Source organism: Pogona vitticeps, chromosome 12 (assembly GCF_051106095.1).
Source record: "Pogona vitticeps strain Pit_001003342236 chromosome 12, PviZW2.1, whole genome shotgun sequence".
Taxonomy (NCBI): Eukaryota; Metazoa; Chordata; class Lepidosauria; order Squamata; family Agamidae; genus Pogona; species Pogona vitticeps.
In genome coordinates, this window is record NC_135794.1 from 14,940,457 (window position 1) to 14,962,194 (window position 21,738).

Here is a 21,738-nt window from a genome sequence, read left to right on the forward strand (position 1 = left end):
GCCACTGGAACAGCCGAAAGGGGCCGGGGCGCAGCGTTTTCGTGCCCTTGGTAAGCAAGGGGAGCGCGCAAAAATGCTGCGGAACCCCCGAAATGGCTGCGCGCAACCATTTCAGGGCTTCCGGCAGCGTTTTCGCGCGCTCCCCTTGCTTACCAAGGGCGTGAAAATGCTGCGCCCCGGCCCCTTTCGGCTGTTCCGGCGGCCATTTTGGACCCGCCGGACAGCTGATGGCAGCCATTTTGGCGCCCTCGTTGTGCGAGGGGAGGGCGCGAAAATGGCTGCCGGCCCCTGGGAAACATTGCACAACGGTGAGTATTCTATGGCATTGGAACGCATTAAACGCTGTTTAATGCGTTCCAATGCCTTTTTGTGTTCCGTAGTGCGATGTTTCCCACAGCGAAGGTTAATCCGGAACGGATTAACCTCGCTGTGCGGGGCACCACTGTACTCTTACAAATAAAAAAGATGAGTGTAGTTATTGCACACATTTGGAAAAAAGGAGAAACAAAATTTTGGTGCTTTCTCAACTTCAGTACTAGAACTTTTGTGATCATCTTTCCATATTATTTGACATTTTAAGGCAATCTGCTGTTCTTCATATTTTAGACAGATTTCCTGGCAAACCATTACTGTGTCAAAAAGATGAGGTTCTCGTGCTCAAGTTTGAGAAGTTCTACGCAGTTGTCCACAATTTCCAGAATGTGATGAAGTTTCTGAAGACGATGAACTTGTTCCGGCAGATCTACTGAAGTAGACATGAAGTAATCCTTTGACACAAAGAGATGACAATGAACCAAAAGAATCAACACTTAAGACGTTAACTGTGTATGTTTGATCAATAAAATTATTGAACACACAGCACATTGAACAGAATTTTCCCATGTCCCCTTAAACGGCAAAAGCCCAAATTACTGCTTTTGCTCTCAAACAGATAGAAAAAAAACTGAGGTATCTTACCAGATGAGTGGGTGTTGCAAATTCCTTCCCTGAAACAAACATTGTTCTCCTTAGGTATAGTTTTACACGACAAAAATATACACTAGAACACTGAGAGGTTTAGCTTTAATATATTTTAAAGGCCCACAATTGTAAGGTTATATAGACAACCGTGAGACTCCACACTTGCTTTGTAAATATATCCTGTCTAGTAAGAAAACTGGAATGGCAATCCAGATGGATAGGAAAGCTCCTCAGCACCTTGCAAGTTTGCCACAACCAAACGTTAGCTTCTGTTTGAAATGGGCCAAAGGCATGAGCCATCTGACCACCTCAGACGAGATGGTCTGTTCTGGAATACACTCATTATGCAACTCCACGGCCACCGTGGAAATGATATCACTGCAGTGGCAGATTGCTGCTTTTTTAAAAGAACTCTCTTTTCAATTTCAGGCCAGACACAACTTCATCTCATTGGACGCAAGCTGCATCCAATTTAATATAAAAAAGGAGCTCTTTAAATAGCAGCAATCCGCCACTGATGAGACTGTCATTCCGGCTGCACTAGGGAAATTTGCAAGAAGATCTTGACCATTATTGTAAATGTTATATACATAAGCCTTATTTGTGGGGTCAAATCCAACTTCTAATTAAATAATTAGCTTGTTAGAATTTCCAAACTTAATTGGATGATGTGCCCAATCTCAGCCTTCATGAATATATTGCCCAATCTCAGTTTAGGAATTGAAGGAGATTAATTCAAAAGGTGGCAGATTGTTAGGAGAAAGCTAAAGGGTAACACAATGGCTAGGTGAAAATTCAGACATACCTACAAAATAACTGACATAATCTCTCTTCATTTTGTCCATACCAATTTCTAGAAGCATTTGTATTGGAGTTTCACCAGTAAGAAAAACTGTCTCTACAGCTCCATGATAAGATTGCCTGATCAATTGACTTAGTAAGCTGCTACTTCCTTGATGAACCTGTGGAGACATAACATTTTATTTCTATCCAGCTGTATCACTACATATCTTAAAATATACCATATTTACAATGAAAGTTATATTTAAATGAACCTATTTCTGTAGACTACACAAATGAGACGGCCCCGGGTAGCTGGCTCAAGGTTGACTCAGCCTTCTATCCTTCCGAGGTCAGTAAAATGAGTACCTGGCTTGCTGGGGGGGGGGGCGCAACGTGTAGCCTGCATAATTAACTTGTAAACCACCCAGAAAGTGCTTTAAGAGCTATGAGGCGGTATATAAGCAGCACACTTTGCTTTGCTTCTTTTATCCCTATCAGAGCATTGCACAGCATGCTCTGCATATTATGAGCATATATGAAATATAGTAGGTAAAATTAAAACCTGATCAGTTAAATTATATACTGATAATCCTTTTTTTCCAAATAGCAAATTTAGGAGTTTGCCTGCCTATGAATTTGGAAGCAAAAAAGAACTAACAAGAATATAGTAATGATTTCATGTCTGGGAGACCGTCTGCACAAAAGTATACAGATTTATACTGTGGATTAGGAAAAAGAAATTCTTCCAGGAAGAATGGGATATGGAGGCGTTGTGGGAAAAGGAAGAACTGGCTTTTCCAAGCCTCTAACATCATAAGCATCTCAGAGGGAGGATTAAGTTCAAGGGCTGCTTGACTTTGGGTAAAACAACTCTTCTCTCTGCACTATACAGTAATGTTTTAGGAGAAAGGGGAAGAGATGTAAGGTGAACTCCAGTTAGCTGTTTCTAGTAGATACTTTCCCCTTCTTAGAATTTGTATCTTGGCTGTTCCTGTTCCGTGCTGTCAACCCAGAAATAAGTTACAGAGACCCTAACTAGGTTTCAAGATAAGTGAAATATTTAAGGAATGGTTTCACCAGTTCCAACTGTCTCAGTGAGTTTCCATGGCAAGGCCTGGAAATCAAACCCAGGTCTCTTGAGTCTTCGTCCAGTACTCTCTCCACTACACCATGCTGGGTACCCAGTGCCCTGGATTCATGACTACAAAAGGTTAAGGTTCAAGGCTAGTATCCTCCAACATGTTAAGTTGGGAAATTCTTACACCTACTATTGTTTATTGTTCTCTGCAGTTGGCAAGACAAGGAATCAGGCAGAAATCTATTACATCCTTTGCTATGTATCAGTGCTTAAGTTATCTGTTCCACCATCCTGTCTGATTAATTTTTTCATGTTATCTTTATCTTAGTTTCTCTTTTTCCTAGATTAAGTTGACTGATATGTTTGATTTTTGTACATCAACGAAAGGCATGCCTGTCATTAGGATGTTGCCAGGTCACTATTAGCAACATGAAACGGCTGCTAAGCAACCAAGCAGTCATACAAAATATTCAGTTTTCAGCTCATTTGTCAGCATAATGGGTGCTGCAGGAGACTCTTGAGTCCCTGGACTGCAAAGAGAACAAACCTATTCATTTTGTAGGAAATCAACCCTGAGTGCTCACTGGAAGGACAGATCCTGAAGCTGATGCTCCAATACTTTGGCCATCTCATGAGAAGAGAAGACTCCCTGGAAAAGACCCTGATGTTGGGAAAGTGCGAAGGCAAGAGGAGAAGGGGACGACAGAGGATGAGATGGTTGGACAGTGTCACCGAAGCTACTAATATGAATTTGACCCAACTTCGGGAGGCAGTGGAAGACAGGAGGGCCTGGCGTGCTCTGATCCATGGGGTCACAAAGAGTCGGACACGACTAAAAGATTAAACAACAACAACAAATCCCTTTTGTTTGCTGTTGCCTCGAACCTACAGATTCATCAGAAAGGTGTGAAACAAACTCCAATTTACTGTTTCCATTTACAGAAGAAGTTGCAGCTTCCTTTTCATAACATGAAACGGCATCCTGGTTGCCCAACGCTGCTTATACTTACTCAGTATACAATCATGCCACTTACTGTATGTAATCTCTAGGGAAACTCAGTTACATGACATATTCACAGACTGAGTCTTCTTGGTAAAAACACAGGTTATGCCAGATTCTAGATGGCTCTGTCTTAGATTAAGAGAGCAAGAAGAAGAATGGAGATGCATGCCTCTAAAGCCCTCTAGATTTCTTGTAAGAAGGAACCAATCTGAGCTGCTAAAAGGTTTTTTGTTTATTTTTCCTTGTAAGCATATTGAAACAGCAAAAGAAAGCTCAACTAGAACTTTTGCCAATATGACAAAGTAAATATTCCTTTGGAATTAGAACAAGATAAATTTTTAGAATTCCCAGTATTTTGTCATTGTTTTTTCTTCTGGGGGTGGGAACAGTATGTTTGCAAGGTATTGTGCATGGTAAGACAGACGTTTATAGCGGAGAGGGTTGTCCCACTATCGTCAGCTTCGTTGTTGGCAGCTAGCAAGTGCCATCACCGGCACAGCCTCTCACTGGTGGTCTTTGCTAGTGTTTCCAGGGACACAGGGAGCAGTCCAGCTATATTAAAACCATCTATTCATTTTCCAGTTATGGATTACTCCTTCTCCTCCCACATCGAGTACGTACAAAATATGATTATCCATTTTGCTGGAGCAGTGGCAATAGTGTCCCATATTCCATGCTCTGTAGCAGTCATTTCCAACCTTGGGTGACCCAGATGTTCTTGGATTGCAACCCTCAGAAATCTCAGCCAGCATTGCTATTGATGAAACCTTCTGGGAATTTCACCCCAAGAACATCTGGTTGGGAACCACTGATCTATAGGATTGCCTTGCCCAGCTTCCACTCCTGTCCTGTCCTACATACCCATGTCTGCAATTCGCCGCGTTGAAGGGATTTCATTATCAGTGTGAAACATTCCACCATTTCTCCATATGAAGTAACATCTTGGGGGAAAGAATTAAATGTTAAAATATAGGAAGGACAACAATTAAAGTAGATTAAACCAACAAATGAATTTTCAAAAGGGCATTTCATTCATCCAGCCAGTTGAATAAAGGCTAAAAATCTTAAAATAATGAAGATGTCCTGAGTTACAATCTAGAAATATACCTACTCCTCCATATTTTACACCACAGCTGTTCAACAAAGTCTAGGTCTCCTCTCTTACTAAAAAATGTTTTCATGGCGTCACAAGCTGAAGCATCATCATCCTGGGAATTCTGAGAAAAAGGAAATAATTTCAATACAATCCTTCAAAATAAAGCCACACATGTCAATTATTTATATTTCACTCTTGCATGTTATTTCCCCACCCCACCCCATCTCTACAAGAGAAACAGGAACACAGTTCTAGAACATTTAAAAAGAAACCCATAGAGTAATAACAGCTGCAAAACAATTTAGAGAAAAGCTGTTGAGCAATACCAAGAGGAAGAGGAGGCATGAAACACCATTTTGTCACTATCATCACTGCCAAAGAGGAGGACTGATAATGAGTAATCCCTCGTTTGGTCAGATTCATAGAGTACTCTCACTTGCACCCTAGCTCTCTCCCGGACTGCGTCATAACCCACAGCTCTCCAGAAAACAAAACAAAAGCCATGCTTCCTTCAAACCTACCTACTCCAACACTTTTATTCGATATTAGAAGTGCTTTGATGGAACACAAACCAGAGCATTTGTAAATTTTAAAAAATATGTATATCTTTTTATCTTCAGAATATTTTTTCCATTATTAAGGTTCAGTGTTGCTTGTCAGAGGATTATCCGCTTTCAACTCATGTAGTATAATGCTGTGTATATCCCATTACGTCTGACAGAATTCCCTTGCTAATCCTTCTTATACAGAGACTGGGGAGCAAGCACTAGGGAACTATTATACCATGAAATATTAAAAGCAAGTTAGCAGAAAAGGAAAATTGTGGAGTAATATTTTGTTTAGAGATCATTCCAGAGATCTGGAAGGTATCCAGAATTCATGTTCTTAAACAGATGCTTAAATGTTCTTAAACTACAAGGACAAAAACACAGTCCCAGATACCTGAGACCCCCAGGGACAGATTCATGGCGAAGCAGGCAAGCTTTGGATCCACCTCAGAAAGGCATGTCCTTGCTTTTAAAGCCAAATTTGACACTTTAAAAATCATCCTTAAGTTTTTAAAAAATCAAGTCATACTAATCAATGATGAAGGGGCGGCAAAAGAAAAAGGGTGTAGTTTTGTAACCAATACTTTTAACTATACTGTACTAACTTATCTGTAACCTGAATGGTGTTTATTTTTGAGTAGCCATATGCAGGACTGCCCTGGGAGTTGTTTTTTTCCTACTCTTTTGCTAACTGACAGCCAAGCCAAACATTGTGGAATTCAGTCTTAGACTCACGACTTTCCTCCTCTCTGGATCTCATCTCTCCTCCCCGCAACTGTTTTTACGTAAGGAGATTTATCACTTGCAAGTATTTTGTGCCCCTTCAAGTTGAAATGGGCAGTGTCAATCTTTATCTGCCTTCCCCTTGGAAAGAGCTGGTTGAGATTATGACTGCTTCACCCAGCTCGAAGGCCACTGCCAGTCTCTCCTACACACATACTTAGTGCTGATAGCAGCAGTGGTGGCACTACAGAGCTACCACCACCAGGTAAGCCTGGAACAAAAAGTGGAGCTCACTCGTAATGGCTCATATATCTACCCCATTATGGTATCACCACCAAGCATAGGCACACGAAGGAAGCCAGAGGCTGGGTCGTCCAACGCCCTAGCAGGCTTACTGGCAGTAGACTGAGATGTGAGCAGCATCTCTGCTCCTATTTCAAGCTGCTGCTGGCACTGGGTAAGACTGGAAGCGAGTAAGTGCTATGCAAGAAGATTGGTAGCAGACCCGTCCTCTCCCAAGGAGGACAGAATCGATGGCTATAGCAGCATTGCTGCCAGAGTCGCAAGACCCAGTCACTGTCGCTAGGAAACTATTAGGGTAGCTTACTGACATTTACCTCCCTTAAGTGGTTCTGGACATGTGTAGATCATACACTACATTGATACAAACTGACATTTGATAAATTTAGCAAGCTTTATCTCCTGGGAGGGCCAACTGTGATTGTATGTTTCAATACAGTTCTGCAAAAAAATATATATAAATTTATAAACATTATACTCAGTTTTTAAAAAAAAGGTTCAAAAGGCACCAAAGTGAGTCTCTGTCTGGGATCCAATGAGAAGAAGAATATCAGCCGTTTACAAAAGTGTTTTTTCCTTGAACAGTCTTATTAATACCTCTGAATCATTTTGGTTTGGCATTGTCAACCCATTCACTTCATCCTTTAAATCTGAAAGAGGAGACAGAAGATGCAATTACAAGGCAAAAACAAGACACTTTTAGAAGAGTCATATGAATGTAAAGCAGATCATTTTGTTACACATCACTGAATTTGAACAGATCAGACTTCTAATGCATCCAATTATCAGGATTTTGAATACCTTTTAAAAATATAGTTATATTAAGTTTTGCATAACAACTGCAACTGTTTATAGAAAATTACCAACTTACCTTTCAAAAGTTTCTTCACTAGTTCAACAGCAGGTTTCTGTCCCGAAGGCTTAGGCAAGTCAATCGTACCAGTTTTCAGGTTCTCAGCTAAACTCTTTTAACAAAACCCCAAAAGAAAACAAACAAATGTAGAGTTATGTATTGGTCATGTTCCAGATTTAGTACAATATACAAAAACAAACATGCAATCCTATTTTAAGCACTTTAAATATATTTACACAAAAGGAAGTCCCACTGCGATTACTCTCTAATAAGTAAGCTAAGATTTCATTCTTAATTATGCTTTTCCAAAAAAAGAAGAAAATGTTGCTGAAACTACCATAATCTTTTTCCTCCATATTTTAAAATGACTGAACCAATTTCATTTTCTTTAGATACTTCTTCCAAAACTTTCAAATTTCAAAAGACTATTGATTAAAAACAAACAAGCATCCTTGTCAATGGTTTTCTCCTGAATTGGAAACGTCATAATTATACTTACAAGGAGGAATTGCAGCTCCCTGTTCAGCTCATAAACAGAACTCAAATGGCTCCCAGATGCCATTTGAACTTTCTAAAATTTTGAAAAATAAGATTACTGAAATGGAACAAATCATTACAAGATCCAATTTATTTTAATAAATAGCTTTACAAACTGTCACTGGTTCACAATATTCATTAATAAAACCAGAGTTTCACTACTTACCAGTGTAGCAACTGAAGTGAGAGGGGGTGTCTGCAGCAACTTTGTTACAGTGTTCCAGGTAAAATCAGCATGTATATGTCTCCCCAGTGGAGTAAGGGTATCCTCTAAAGACAAGGATCCAAATGACGTAACTTCGAGGAACTCGTAACGGGCAAAACCCTTTATCGTCAGCTAGAAAGAACAAGGTATACAGCTATACCAAGCTAGCTCAAAGAGTCAATACTTAAGAAAAAGACTTTGAAAGTCCAAGTGAAAGTAATTACCATGCAAATTCTCATTAACCCTGTAATTCTAGCTGCTTATATGGGAGTACTCATCAGAGAGGCTTATTTCTGAGCAAATTTCTTCAGAGTTTAAATGAACAGACTACTCATAAAATATTTTCATTTCTGAGGTGTCAATTTCTGGGAGCTAGATGCTCTTCAAAGGCTCCACCTCTATATGAGTTCCATTCTAAACGCCATTATCATTGTTTTAAGAACCAAATCAAAGACTTACTGTATTTTTTGCACCATAAGACTCACTTTTTTCCCACAAAACAGGGGGGTGGAAAGTCTGTGCATCTTATGGAGCGAAGAAAACAGATTATATTTTCCTGTTTTCTTCTCCTAAAAAATCGGTGCGTCTTATGGAAAGGTGCGTCTTATGGAGCGAAAAATACGGTACCTTGAATTTTTCAGTCCAGTGCCTTTAAAAATGTATTAAGTTTTAATACTTTTACAGATGTGAACCAAAAGTATACATATACTAATACCTACATCAGATGAATGATGTCTCATTTTGTGTCTCTCTTTCAGTTCTTCCAAGTCCGCAGAATAATTTTTATTTGACACTGGACCTGGACAAAGAATCTGAGTTTAGCATGGATTATTAAAATACCAAAGAATTTGCAGAATGATGGGTCAATTTGCTTTGAAGTTTTGCTCAATTAGAAGTTTCCCCCTAATATTAATATAGTTCATCAATGACTTATGCCATACGTTAAAACAAACAAACAATATGAACTGCAATGGATGCTGGTCAGAATCATGTGATCAGATGCATTCCCAGAAATCCCTTAACTTCCAAGTGCAACTTAGAGAATTTCACTTACACATGTGTAAATTGACATGCAGAGCACTGGATAAAAGGGATCACTAGTAACCAATAATACACATCCTGCATCTGTTTAAACAAAGGAACACATGTACCTGATCAAGACTGAATTGCTGCATTTCCAAGCATTGCCATTAGAATTTAAATTAATGCTGCATCAACTAATACAACCAAAAATCATATTTGAAAAACTCTCTTTCTCAAGGACTCCAATTAAGCAGATTTTATTTATGTAGCAGACACACACCTTTTATCTCAAAGGGATTTACATACTTTCAAACATTAAGAAACTTTTGTTTCTTTTTTTATGCCATGGCAATCTGAGGTGAAACACCTAGAGAAATGTCCCAACCAGGAGAAAGTCTTACCAGTGCAGTTGACTGTATGAAGGCTGATCCCTGTAAGTTTGTTTTCTGTGTTGAGTGGCTCAGCTCCCAGCCAGATTGTCTGTTTGGGATCGGAGCCATCACATCGCACCCATAGGGGAGGAAACCCTGTTGGCATCTTTATTTTTAAGTGGTTCATATTTGGATTTTGAGACATTGTATAGAATGAAATCAATTGCCTAGAAACAAATGCAAAAACATCACACTTCATTAATGTCAGAGTTCACTGCAAGGGGAATATTGGTAAAATCTTCTCTATTGTCACATATGTTCAATTTTAGTTACCTTTATTTGTTAGTTACCTGCTACTCTTGCATTTGTTTTCCTTGACTTGGAGTAGCTCAATACTGTGTAGTAAACTGTAACATATAAAGCTCCAGCTTGGAACCTTAGGGTCCAACTAGAGATTCATCTCTTGCTTTAGTAAGAGGAGCTTTACAGAAAACTTCCCTCACTATCGTATCCTCACACTGTCACTTCCCAACACAATGCAATAAACAGGGAAGAATAGCAGGACACCCCCCCCCATCAGTGGGATCAGTACCTGCTCATTTACTTATCCACTGCCTGAAAATACTAAATATGTTTAAAAAAAAACACCCCAGAAATACAAATGTCTATGTATTTCCAGAATTGGCCACTAAAGGGAGCCAGAGACCATGCAATATATAGCGTTCAGTACTTCCACGTTTTTAGGCATCCACTGGGGAGCTTGGAACTGATCCCCCACAGGTACCGCAGCCCTACTGTATTCAATTAAGCACAGTTTCAACTTCCATCAAAATTCAAAATATGGTTATTTGGTTAAGAACCAGCTAGATGATTGACAGATTAGCTAAAAACATAAAATCTATTTCATTTTGCACCAGTTTTGGAACCATTACATCTGACCGTTTATTAAGGATAACGCTGACTATTCCATATACACACATAATTGAAACTATTTGGCTAAATAACAGAAAAATACAAGAGTTTGTGTTTTGGTTGTTGGATAAGAGGTTGTTGTTTTTTTAAATTAAAGGATAACAAGATTAAAATCACCTCGCTCTTGAAACAGGTAAAGCAAGCACTGAAGAACTGCTTTTCGGGACAATCAAAGAACTAGGAGTGTCATCGGTTTGTTCCTCTTCTAAACTGATGGGTTCTTCCGATGGTTTCTACAAGAATAAATATTCTTATTTCTGGTACTAAGACAACTCCTAGAAAAGCCACTTCATAATTTTGAACAAGTATACACAACGTACCATTTTCTCTATAACAAACATTACATCACTTCTATTCCAGAAGTTCTCTAAAGGATTTGCACATCCTTCGCCAATCAAATAGCCCTGCATTTCACTCTGCCAAAATAAACAGGATTGTTAGCATAGTTCACTTTTTAAACATTTGAAGAATTATACGTTATAACTAATTTATATCATTAGCATGTTCAAGCATGTTCCACTGTTCATGTCTACTAACTAACAACTACCTCTCAAAATAATATCTCAAGCATAATTTTGATGTAGTCTTGCTCTTGCAGATCCCCTTAATAGCAATACATATTTGGACTTCAGACCTATAATGAAGTGGTCTCCCACTGCTGTACATGGAAGCCTTTATCCCGAGATTCATAGGAGTATTGTAACAGTAGGCCTGCTACCCTACTACAGTGATGGCAAACCTATGGTACACGTGCCACAGCTGGCACACGGAGCCCTTTCTGCCGGCACGTGAGCCGTAAGTCGCCAGATCGCAATTCCCCCACCCCGTGCAGCCAAACCTGAAAAGGTGGTTGCAGCCGCGGTGCTGACGCTTCCGCAGGCAGATCTGGAGCAGCTGGTACTGGCAGGGGATCCAGAGTGGGGTCCTGAGGCACCTCTGTGCTGGGATTCCCCCTTCTGCTGCCACTGCCGCCCACATTTTTTTTCTCCCAGTTTGGGCATGCAAGCCCAAAAAGGTTTGCCACCACTGCTCTACTGTCTGTATTGAACAGGGCTACGCATGTGCTCTCTGATTCAGTGTAGAAACTAGAGATGGGCACTTTAGAAATGAAGTTTTCTTTGGAAAGCATGAACAACTGTGTCATGTTTCAGGCATTCGAAGATGAAAACAAAACTCTTATGTCTTAGTTGATCATTTTCCTTGTAGTACACAACAAAGGGATGAACAGTTGCCATCGAGTTGTTCCAGTGGAATGACTGGGCTTCATCTTGAATGAATAAATAGTTCTCAGAAAAATCACATCACCACAGCTTCGTTAGGGCAAAGTGTAATTTTCGTCTCTGCAAAAAAAGCAGGTTGCTGTTTGGTGATGAAATCATGCTTCTTCAAGATGATTAGCTAGGCTGAAAACTCCTCAACAAAATCCTCTGTGGTTTTGCTAAGTTTCAAATGAACAGCAGTCCACTGAAACCCACTGCTTGTAGGTGATGTTATCAATCATTCCTTCTTCAAGACTTGTCAGTAAGGCTTCCTTGAATTCATCACTGCTAGGGCATGAATCATGCTAACCAAAAAAAACATTTCTCTGCTGGAGTATTACATGTGATTCTTGATAAGCAATGTTGATATGTTTTTAAAAGAGTATCATGTCCTTGCAGGTTCACTTTGTTTAAATTAGCACCAGCAATCATGAGCTTTATATTCTGATGTATTTTGTGCACACACACACTGTGAATCCCACTAGCTCCTGCTATAATTTAGTTCCATAGTCTTAACACAGCAAATTTTGAAAATTCTATCTTTTCAGATGGGTACTTGGACTTAAAAATTTGGTAAATTTCTCTAATGTTACCAAGTATCACATGGTTTTGGACACGAGTTCGACAACCATCTTTGTCTTTGATTTAAATATAATCTTTCTTGCCGGGCATTTGCCTGCTGACTTCTACATTGTAGTAAAATTCCTTTACTAAACTAACTGTGTCTTCAGGTAACGTTTTTCCAGGTATGAGATTAGGTGAGGACAAAATTCCTTTTTCTTTCACGGGTTTCTTTGCCTTCCTTGCAATGTAGTTACTTACTCTGAATTCACTTTCTATTCTTTTACAGGACCAGCCTTCTGGTAAAACTGTCAAAATCATGAGCTTTTTACTTCTGTTCGCAATTTTAAAATTTTTGTGTAGTTGCTGAATAATTTCTGAGTCAGCACAGTTGCTTTCTTCCTCGTCTGAATCATCTTCAGAAGTACAAAATAACTCTTTGTAGGTCCTTTTAATCTTCCCGATCTTCTCTTTACAATACTTCTTAGATCTTTTTAATACTTTCTTCTTACACACCAAAGACACACCAAAGAAGGTCAAAGAGGCATTTAAGTGGCTAAAAGCTGCATTAGGGTCAAAATACTCAGACTCCTTACTATGACTAGGACCAGGAATCTCATAGTTCTCAGGAGGAATTTCCTGTTCAAGTATATTGTTTTCCATCTGATAAGGCTTCTCTTTTCCTTATCAGTTGGAAAACATCTGCAGGAAGTACTCATGTGTCATGAAATCAGTTACTTTCCTTAAGTCTTTACTAACCCAGTGCCCCCTTTTATAAAAGGGTTGCAAAAGTTTTTGACCACTTATTTTCCTCCATATTTAAAAGTATGTAGTCATCAGTTATTTAATTAAACTTAATAAACACTAATATAGGAGCTTCACAACAAAAATGTCCTAGACAACTGCACTAAAACACACTGTCCAAATGAACTGAAGTGCACACACTGAGATCCAAACCACAACTCAGTTTGCTGGAATGTAAAATGGTGGTGAAAGGTCACATGATTAAACAGGCACAAACATGTCAGGGCTTGTCTTGTATGTTTTGAACAGTTCCTTTACCAAGATAGCCACCTTATCTCCCTACACACACACACACAGAGAGTGTTTCAATCTGATTGTAAAAATCCTGCTATAATGTTTTTTGGATTCATTTCAGTTTACCACAGAATTTCATCAATGTAAATTGTAAAAAATGGACTTTAGGGTTTTAAATCCTTGTTACTGCCAAAAAGAAAATGTTTTTGGTATGATAACAATAAGATACCAGCCTGAAATTTGAATTGACTGGCTACAAAACACGTATCTTTAAGTGTGAATTATTTGAAAACTTAAGAAAATTCAATTTTCCAAAAAATTCAAATTTAAATTTTTTTCAATGTGTACATTTTTTTGAAAATGCACAACTGCATCATGTTGTATATCAAATGTAATCACTATTCATAAGCTTTACAATGACACCTGTTCCAGGTCTGTAGCTATCATAGGTATTTATTAAATGACATTTGAAGTTATGGTGCCTAGTGAATTATGGCATTTTTTTGCAATTTTGAAAATGCAATATCTCAGAAACGGGTGAACCAAACAATCTGAAAAAAAAATTTTTAAACACTTCAAGGTTCCATGCATTGGTTGATTTGACATGAAATGACCCTCAAGTTAATGCCTTGATTAGAAAAACTCTATTTTCTAGCATTAGATTATTTACCCTGCAGAAGAAAATTGCACAGCTTAGCACTAGAGACAAGAATTAAAGCATGTCAAGTATCTGGGGAAAACATAATGATTACTTGAGAAAAAAAATCACATATGCATACCTTAAAGGCACATGGTACATTGCTACTCTTCTTTCCTTCCTCATATACTCTGAAACATAGCAAATAATTCATTTATTGATCAGACGACAGAGATACTTGAAGTCCACTCCTTCCTTTCTTGGTAAAAAAAATGTTTACAATCTCTTTCAGAATATGCAAAATGACTTTAAAAAATATAATCTGGTATAGTGTATTCATTCCGCATAAATGTTGTGGCTCCCCCCATTTTCATTGTGATCTAACATGAAGAAGTCTAGAAAAAAAAAACAATAAGAAAATTTCTGGCTGCTATTAGAACCACAGGGCAAGAGTTGGGGGAGAAGGAGTAACCAACATACTGAAGGGTGCCAAGACTATTTCCTAGCTTTCTGCCTGTCTCTAATATATTAGTCAATCAGTCAAAGACAGAGAGATCCAATATATGTTTGTTTATTCTCAGCTGAGAGCAAGCAAATAGTCGCATTTCACACACAGAAACATGCGAGGAAGAGGCGCGCCGCGCTCATTATGGAGGATACTTTTATAAACCTTCAACTGAGTAAGGGGAGGCAAAGGACAGGAACAAGGGCAGGAGCAGGAGGGGAGAAGGAGCCTTTGCAGATGTCATCCCTCCCAGTTCCTGGCGCTTGGACTCCCATGTTCCTCCCATGTTCCCAAGGACACATTCTCAGCTAGACTAGTTAGTTACAAGCAACAGTAATTCAGGTAGCCTCCCTCCCTTTGTCTATTCTTCTCTACTAGGCAAAAACCTTGATACATTAGGTTTACACAATTATGTAGCAAAGCAATTTACAGAAAGCAAGGTGGCGCTGGTTAGGCTAAGATATATTTTAAATGTATTAATTTGACCTTCATCAAAGGAGCCTAATCAAAGCGCATATTTACAGGTAACAAAAATCTCAAAATATGACCCAAAGCACACATATGCCCTGAGAAATGAAGCATACTGAGAATCAAGCCTGTTCACAAACACACTTCCGTAGCCCTTCATTTACTTAGCCATATCCTGTCTTCTGTGGCTTGATTAACTCCCGATAAGTAGTAGATTAGACCTACAACCAATTTTGGAAATAAAACAATTTCTGAGATATCCCCCCCCCCCGCATGTCCTGATTCCTTAAGGGAATCAGAATTTCTCTGTTTCTGAAAAAAAATGCTGCTGCATCATAAGCTTTATGCAGTGCAGCTGCTAAAACTGCAAGATTTTAGCACCATATGTATAGCAAAACTGAAAGAAAAGGCCTGTAGTACTTTTGAAATTAACAAACTTATTTCATTACAAACTGTGAGGATTACACAAGGAACACAATATTGATACCAGAAATTTCTACACGTAGTGAGGAGCAAGATGGGGTAGATGACAATGTTGATTCTCAGATCAACAGCACAGCTATGGTCATGCATATGACACTACAGTATACAAACACATTCATAGCCTGGAAAATACTTTCTCAGCTCCTCTACCCTAAAGCCTCTCTCCTAACTGAGAGAGATCTTTATTATCTGGACTCATGGAAAGGAATCTCTTGAAAAGTTTCCTCTTCAGTAACATTCATCTTACCATCAACATGAACTGAGAAGTTTACACGAGCCATTCTCAACAGAGGCCCTGGCACATTTGAAGGGGGCCACAGACTGAGATCTGTGAGAAGATAAGCCCCAAGGGCTTGTGGGGGACCCCTAGTAACTTAACTGATGAAATACCTAAGCTGCATGGGCCTGGCCCTTTGTGCAGGCTCCTTGTTTTCATGGCTTTCTTAGAACAGAAAGGAGGCAACTTTGCCTGCTACCTTCCTAGTGATTGCTGATGCAGGCAGACTGCCTTTTTTTTCATTGGAAGCCAGTCACCTTGCTATTTTTTATTGGAACCCAGCCATGACTGTAACCTAACTGAGGCAATCTGCCTACTGCCTCCCCAGCAATTGCTGACATAGGCACCGTACTTGTTTTTCATTGGAAGCCACCCATGACTGTAGCCTGATCTGCTGAGGCATTTCTGCCAGCTGCCTCCCCAGCAATTGCCGAAGTAAGCATCCTGCCTGCTTTTATTGGAAGCCAGCTCTGAATGCAGCGAATGGGCTGCTGCTCTCTGTATTGTACAGTGGACCCTTGACTTACAGACGGCTTGACTTGCAGACTTTTTGAGTTACAGACTTCTCTGGCCGCAAAATTTAGGTTTGACTTGCAGACTGAGATTTGACTTACAGACCAGAAAAAAACCAAAATGGAACAAAAACGGCCTGTTACGGGATTAATCGGTTTTCAATGCACTGTAGGTCAATGGAGACTTGACTTACAGACTTTTTGACTTGAGAACCGCCTTCCAATACGGATTAAGTTCTCAAGTCAAGACCCCACTGTAATGTGTATGTATATGGAGTGAGTCAGAAAGCTGGTAGTACAGCATGGTGGGACCAGTGGCAGGAGGTGGGATGCAGGAGTGGGTTGCATGCTTGCTCTCTCTTTCTCAGGGGCCTCTCTCTACCTCTCTTGCCTCCAAGGGGCAAGAGGTCTCCTGGGCTCCTTGTTTCATTGAACTGATGGAAGAGATGTTGTTTGCCAGGAAAATTAAAACACATACTAAGGGACTGTCTATTTTTGAAGAAGTCAAAAGTTATTTAAATGGAACGATATTCCAATTGAGAATGTAACTGTTTGTGCAATTGATGGTGCTCCTTCTATGGTTGGTCAATACAGAGGATTCATTGCCCATCTAAAGACAATTACATCGTCTATCTTTACTCTTCATTGCATCATTCATAGGGAGCACCTAGTATCGAAGAACTTGGGAGGACACCTCAATATTTCACTTTCAGTTGTCATAAAGGTCGTAAACTCACGTCCTTCAGGATCGTCTTTTTTGGTAGCTATGTGAAGAAAATAACGAAGACTTCCAGATGCTGGTGCTGCACACCAAGGTTAGGTGGCTTCCCAAGGCAAACTGCCTTCAGTGTTTTGCTACACTCTGGGAAACCTTCATTTCCTTCATTTCTGATAAAGAGCATGGAGAAAAACTTGTCGATGCTAATGCAGACATACTGTATATTATCTGGCAGATATTTTTCAAAACTTAACGTGTTAAGCAAGACCTTACAGGGCAAAAACAGTAACCTTGTAGATAGTAAGGAAGCAGTTGTTTCTTTCCTCCAGAAACTCGAAGCCTATTGGCACAATAAAGGATGTCAAGAATGTTTACAATTTCCAGATCCAAAGATGATCGTAGAGGCACTGATGGACGATGACCTTACCATTTATGTGAAGCATCTCAAGAAGATACACAGGGATATGCAAGAAAGATTTAATGACCTGTTAAACCTGAGTATCCTGGATTGGATTTTGAATCCATTTGAAGTACAACCCACCCAAGCTGAGGCAGAGATCAAGAGAGTTTGAGTGATCTTCAGAGTGATTTAACTGCGCATCATCAGTTCAGTCAGTTTCAAAAAGATTTTTGGATCAAGAGTGATCTGTTGAATAAATTTCCAACACTGTGGGAAAAATAAATCTGCTAGTCTTAAAGGTACCAGTAGGCCTCTTCCTTTTTTGCTTTTGTTATACAAGCTGAAAAAGACTAACAGGTACCTATTTCGAAACTACAGCATACACTGGACTACAACCTTGACTCAGAAAGACCGAAGCAAGAATACAAAGTGAGGATGACTTCACTCATTTGATGACCAGCCTGCATAAAAAGCAGAGCAAGATAATGAAATGCTTCAGATTGTAGCTGATTATATCATTTGTGAACATTCATTAAGTAGAAAGCCACATAAGATTCTAATTTGTAACTGCTAGCCCCACTAAAGAAAATCATGTAATGTGACAAGAGAATTTGAAAATAAGTTAAATCTAGCTAGAATGGACAGTACCAGTTCAGTCACCTCATCAATTTCTGTGCAAATCAAAAACTCACAATAAAATCCAGCTTTGATATCAACTAGAGTAGACCCAATTGACTTATAAGTCGGATTTATTTCTGTAGGTCCAGTCTAACTGAGGTGGCTTGAAAAATAAGACTATTTAATTCTCTGTCTTATTGATCCAGCCTATTATAATCTTAATTGTTAAGAGATCCCAAATTTACCTTTTTGCTTCATAAATGTAACACATCTGGGGTTACAGAGTGTTTCTTGGCATGAAGTGGAAAATTAAGCTCTTTTACTATCAACTAGGTTTAGGCCTAAGCTGCCTTGAGGACTGTCATAAGAACATAAGAAGAGCCCTGCAGGATCAGGCCAAGGGCCCATCTGGTCCAGCTTTCTGTATCTCACAGTGGCCCTACCAGATGCCTCTGCGAGCACAGGAGACAACTAGATACTTTTCTCCTAATACCCCTACATTTGGCATTTGGAGGTAACTTCCTTCTAAGCCTGGAGACTGTACAACTCTGTCATGGCTTGTAACCTGTGATGGACTTCTCTTCCAGAAATATGTCCAATCCCTTTTTAAAGCCATCTACGTCAGACGCCAGGGATGTGGTGGTGCTGCAGTTTAAAACACAAAGCCTCTAGGCTACGTTGAAAAATCAGCAGTTCAAATCCACACAATGGTGTGAGCTCCCGTGGCTTGTCCCAGCTCCTGCCAATCTAGCAGTTCAAAAGCATATAAAATGCAAGTAGATAAAAATAGGTACCACCATGGTGAGAAGGTGACATCTAGTTGCGCTGGCCACGTGACCACAGAAATTGTCTACAGACAAACGCTGGCTCTATGGCTTGGAAATGGGGATGGGCACCGCCCCCTAGAGTTGGACGCAACTGGACATTTGTCAAGGGGAATCTTTACCTTTACCTAGGCCAGATGCCATCACCATATCCTGTGGCAAGGAGTTCCACAGACTAACAACATGCTGGGTAAATAAATATTTTCTTTGGTCTATTCTCACTCTCCCAACACTGTTTGAGTGGATGTCCCCTAGTTCTGGTATTGCATGAGAGAAAAGAGCTTCCCTCTATTCACGCCCTGCATAATTTTATACATCTCAGTCATGTTACCCCTCAGGTGCCATTCCTCTAGACTAAAGAGCCCCAAATGCTGTAGCCTTTCCTCATAAGGGAGGTGCCCCAGCCCAGTCATCATTTTAGTCACTCTCTTCTGCACCTTTTCCAGTTCCACTATATCTTTTTTGAGGTGTGGCCACCAGAACTGTAAACAATAATTCAGGTGTGGCCTTACCAGCATTTTGTACAATGGCACTATAATGATGGCTGTTTTATTTTAAATCCTCTTTTTAATGATATCTTAAAAGATGACACTGTTAAGGTGCTACATTCAATATGCCAGCTAGTTTCGAAAACTCAGCAGTGGCCAAAGGATTGGAAAAGATCAGTCTACATCCCAATCCCAAAGAGGGGCAGTGCCAAAGAATACTCCAACTACTGTACAATTGCACTCATTTCACACACTAGCAAGGTTATGCTCAAAATCCTACAAGGTAGGCTTCAGCAGTATGTGGACCGAGAACTCCCAGAACTACAAGCTGGATTTTGAAGGGGCACAGGAACTAGAGACCAAATTGCTAACTTGCGCTGGATTATGGAGAAAGCCAGAGTTCCAGAAAAACATCTACTTCTGCTTCATTGACTATGCAAAAGCTTTTGCCTGTGTGGACCACAGCAAACTATGGCAAGTCCTTAAAGAAATGGGAGTGCCTGACCACCTTATCCATCTCCTGAGAAACCTATATGTGGGACAGGAAGCAACAGTTAGAACTGGATATGGAACAACTGATTGGTTCAAAATTAGGAAAGGAGTACGACAAGGCTGTATATTATCTCTCTGCTTATTTAACTTATATGCAAAATACATCATGCGAAAGGCTGGACTGGAGGAATCCCAAGCCAGAATTAAGATTGCCAGAAAAATATCAACAACCTCAGATATGTGGATGATAACACTCTGATGGCAGAAAGCGAGGAGGACTTAAAGAACCTCTAAATGAGGGTGAAAGAGGAGATTGCAAAAAATGGTCTAAAGCTCAACATCAAAAAAACTAACATCATAGCCACTGGTCCCATCACCTCCTGGCAAATAGAAGGGGAAGATATGGAGGCAGTGACAGATTTTACTTTCTTGGGCTCCATGATCACTGCAGATAGTGACAGCAGCCACGAAATTAAAAGACAGCTGCTTCTTGGGACGAAAGCAATGACAAACCTAGACAGATCCTTCGGGAGCTCTTCACAATCCCTTCTGGTCTTCACCACGCGGAAAATTTTCGTTTCATCTGCAAACTTGGCCACCTCACTGCTCATCTCTGTCTCCAGGTCATTTATGATCAAACTGAAAAGCACTGCTCCTGAGACAGATCCCTGGGGCACACCGCTCTTCAACTCTCTCCACCGTGAAAATTGCTGTCGTCTCCCATATGTACCTGTCGGGTGTTAAGACCCTCTTTAGAGGCCCTTCTGCTGGTTCTCATGCTACTTGAGACAAGGCAGAACAAAGTCTCTTCCTCTTAGCTCCGAAACTCACTAAACACAGTCTCACTCAGTTGCTTTTTCTTCAACATGCTAACATTTTCAATAAATTCACTTCTGTTTTTCCTGAAAATAAGACCTAACCTGAAAATAAGCCCTAATAGGATTTTTTTCGGGATGCTTGTAATATAAGCTCTACCCCAAAAATAAACCCCAGTAAAGTGAAACCCCACCCTTCACCCTTGGGCAGTAACCAGAAGATGACAGGACTGTAAAATAAAACATCTCCTGAAAATAAGCCCTAATGCGTTCTTTGGAACAAAAATTAATATAAGACCCTGTCTTATTTTCGGGGAAACACGGTTTTAAGATGTGACTTGAGGTGTTCACCACTCGACCAGAAGCCCCAGATAGGCAACTTTGGCCCACTTTTACCTACATGTGAGGCTTGCCAGCAGATTCTTATTTACAAACCTTAACTTTGATGAGTCACATCAAAGCTGCACAAAGGAATTAAATTTCGTATATATTAACGTTGTAAGAGACTAGAATAGTGTTGTTAATGGGCTGACACTCATAAGGGCGAAATCCAATTGTTACCTTCCACCTGGAAACCTCTGGCCCGTCACAACACTCCTACAGATCTACTTCACAAAGCAGTTGTGAGGCTTTATAGGGGGGAGGAGAAAGATGCCCCCTTGAATTCACTTGAGAGACAAATGCACCGGACAACTAAAGGAAACCCATTGAACCAATGGGACTGGCGTCGGAGTGGATTTATGAAGTCCTTTTTCATTCTCTAGTTCTGGATTTACCTCACCCTTCACCGCTTCTCTCACGAAGCGCGTCCCTCCTTTAGGAGCCATTCGGGGACGAAAAACTCACTGCCTGTCCTACCTTGCAAGACAGTCGCGAGGGCTGTCTGACAGTCTGGAACAAAAAAAAGCTTTTTTTTAAAAAAAAACACGGCCAAATTACAAAAAAAAGAAAGAGAGAGGAGAAAGATTAGACTACTAACTGCTGGAGAAAGCCCTGGAACTGGCGAACCGGCTCTTCCGCCATCCGCCCCGGCCGCCGAGACGCCATGGCTCCCCCGGCGGGGCTTCTCCTCCTCGTCGCCCCCTTTTTTTTTTTCCCCTCCGCCTAATCAAAGCTGCGCGCCAGGACTTTTTCCTTCCCTCCTCCCGCGCGACCCGGATGAAGAAGAATCCCTCCGCCAAAGTGAGCAGG

At 40.2% G+C, this 21,738-nt stretch overlaps 1 protein-coding gene and 1 long non-coding RNA gene across 3 annotated transcripts in view; one reads left to right on the top strand and one right to left on the bottom strand.

The window, feature by feature from the left end:
* Nucleotides 1-712, top strand: part of LOC144584561 (uncharacterized) — a 19,287-nt gene extending 18,575 nt beyond the window's left edge. The window contains exon 3 of the long non-coding RNA XR_013538892.1: nt 607-712. This is a non-coding gene — a long non-coding RNA (uncharacterized LOC144584561). The remainder of the gene's footprint in view (nt 1-606) is intronic.
* ZWILCH (zwilch kinetochore protein) overlaps nt 1-21,716 on the bottom strand; it is a 25,924-nt gene extending 4,208 nt beyond the window's left edge. For both annotated transcript variants that reach the window (XM_020805677.3, XM_020805678.3), the window contains exons 1-15: nt 21,527-21,716; nt 14,090-14,138; nt 10,773-10,868; nt 10,570-10,685; nt 9,511-9,707; nt 8,806-8,885; nt 8,048-8,218; nt 7,844-7,915; nt 7,363-7,456; nt 7,089-7,141; nt 4,936-5,041; nt 4,686-4,765; nt 1,766-1,922; nt 958-986; nt 631-767 (exon numbers count right to left, since the gene is read on the bottom strand). In XM_020805677.3, coding sequence (XP_020661336.3) covers nt 631-767; nt 958-986; nt 1,766-1,922; nt 4,686-4,765; nt 4,936-5,041; nt 7,089-7,141; nt 7,363-7,456; nt 7,844-7,915; nt 8,048-8,218; nt 8,806-8,885; nt 9,511-9,707; nt 10,570-10,685; nt 10,773-10,868; nt 14,090-14,138; nt 21,527-21,594 — 1,505 coding nt within the window. In that variant the 5' untranslated portion in view covers nt 21,595-21,716. The remainder of the gene's footprint in view (nt 1-630; nt 768-957; nt 987-1,765; nt 1,923-4,685; nt 4,766-4,935; nt 5,042-7,088; nt 7,142-7,362; nt 7,457-7,843; nt 7,916-8,047; nt 8,219-8,805; nt 8,886-9,510; nt 9,708-10,569; nt 10,686-10,772; nt 10,869-14,089; nt 14,139-21,526) is intronic.
* Nucleotides 21,717-21,738: the final 22 nt, after the last annotated feature.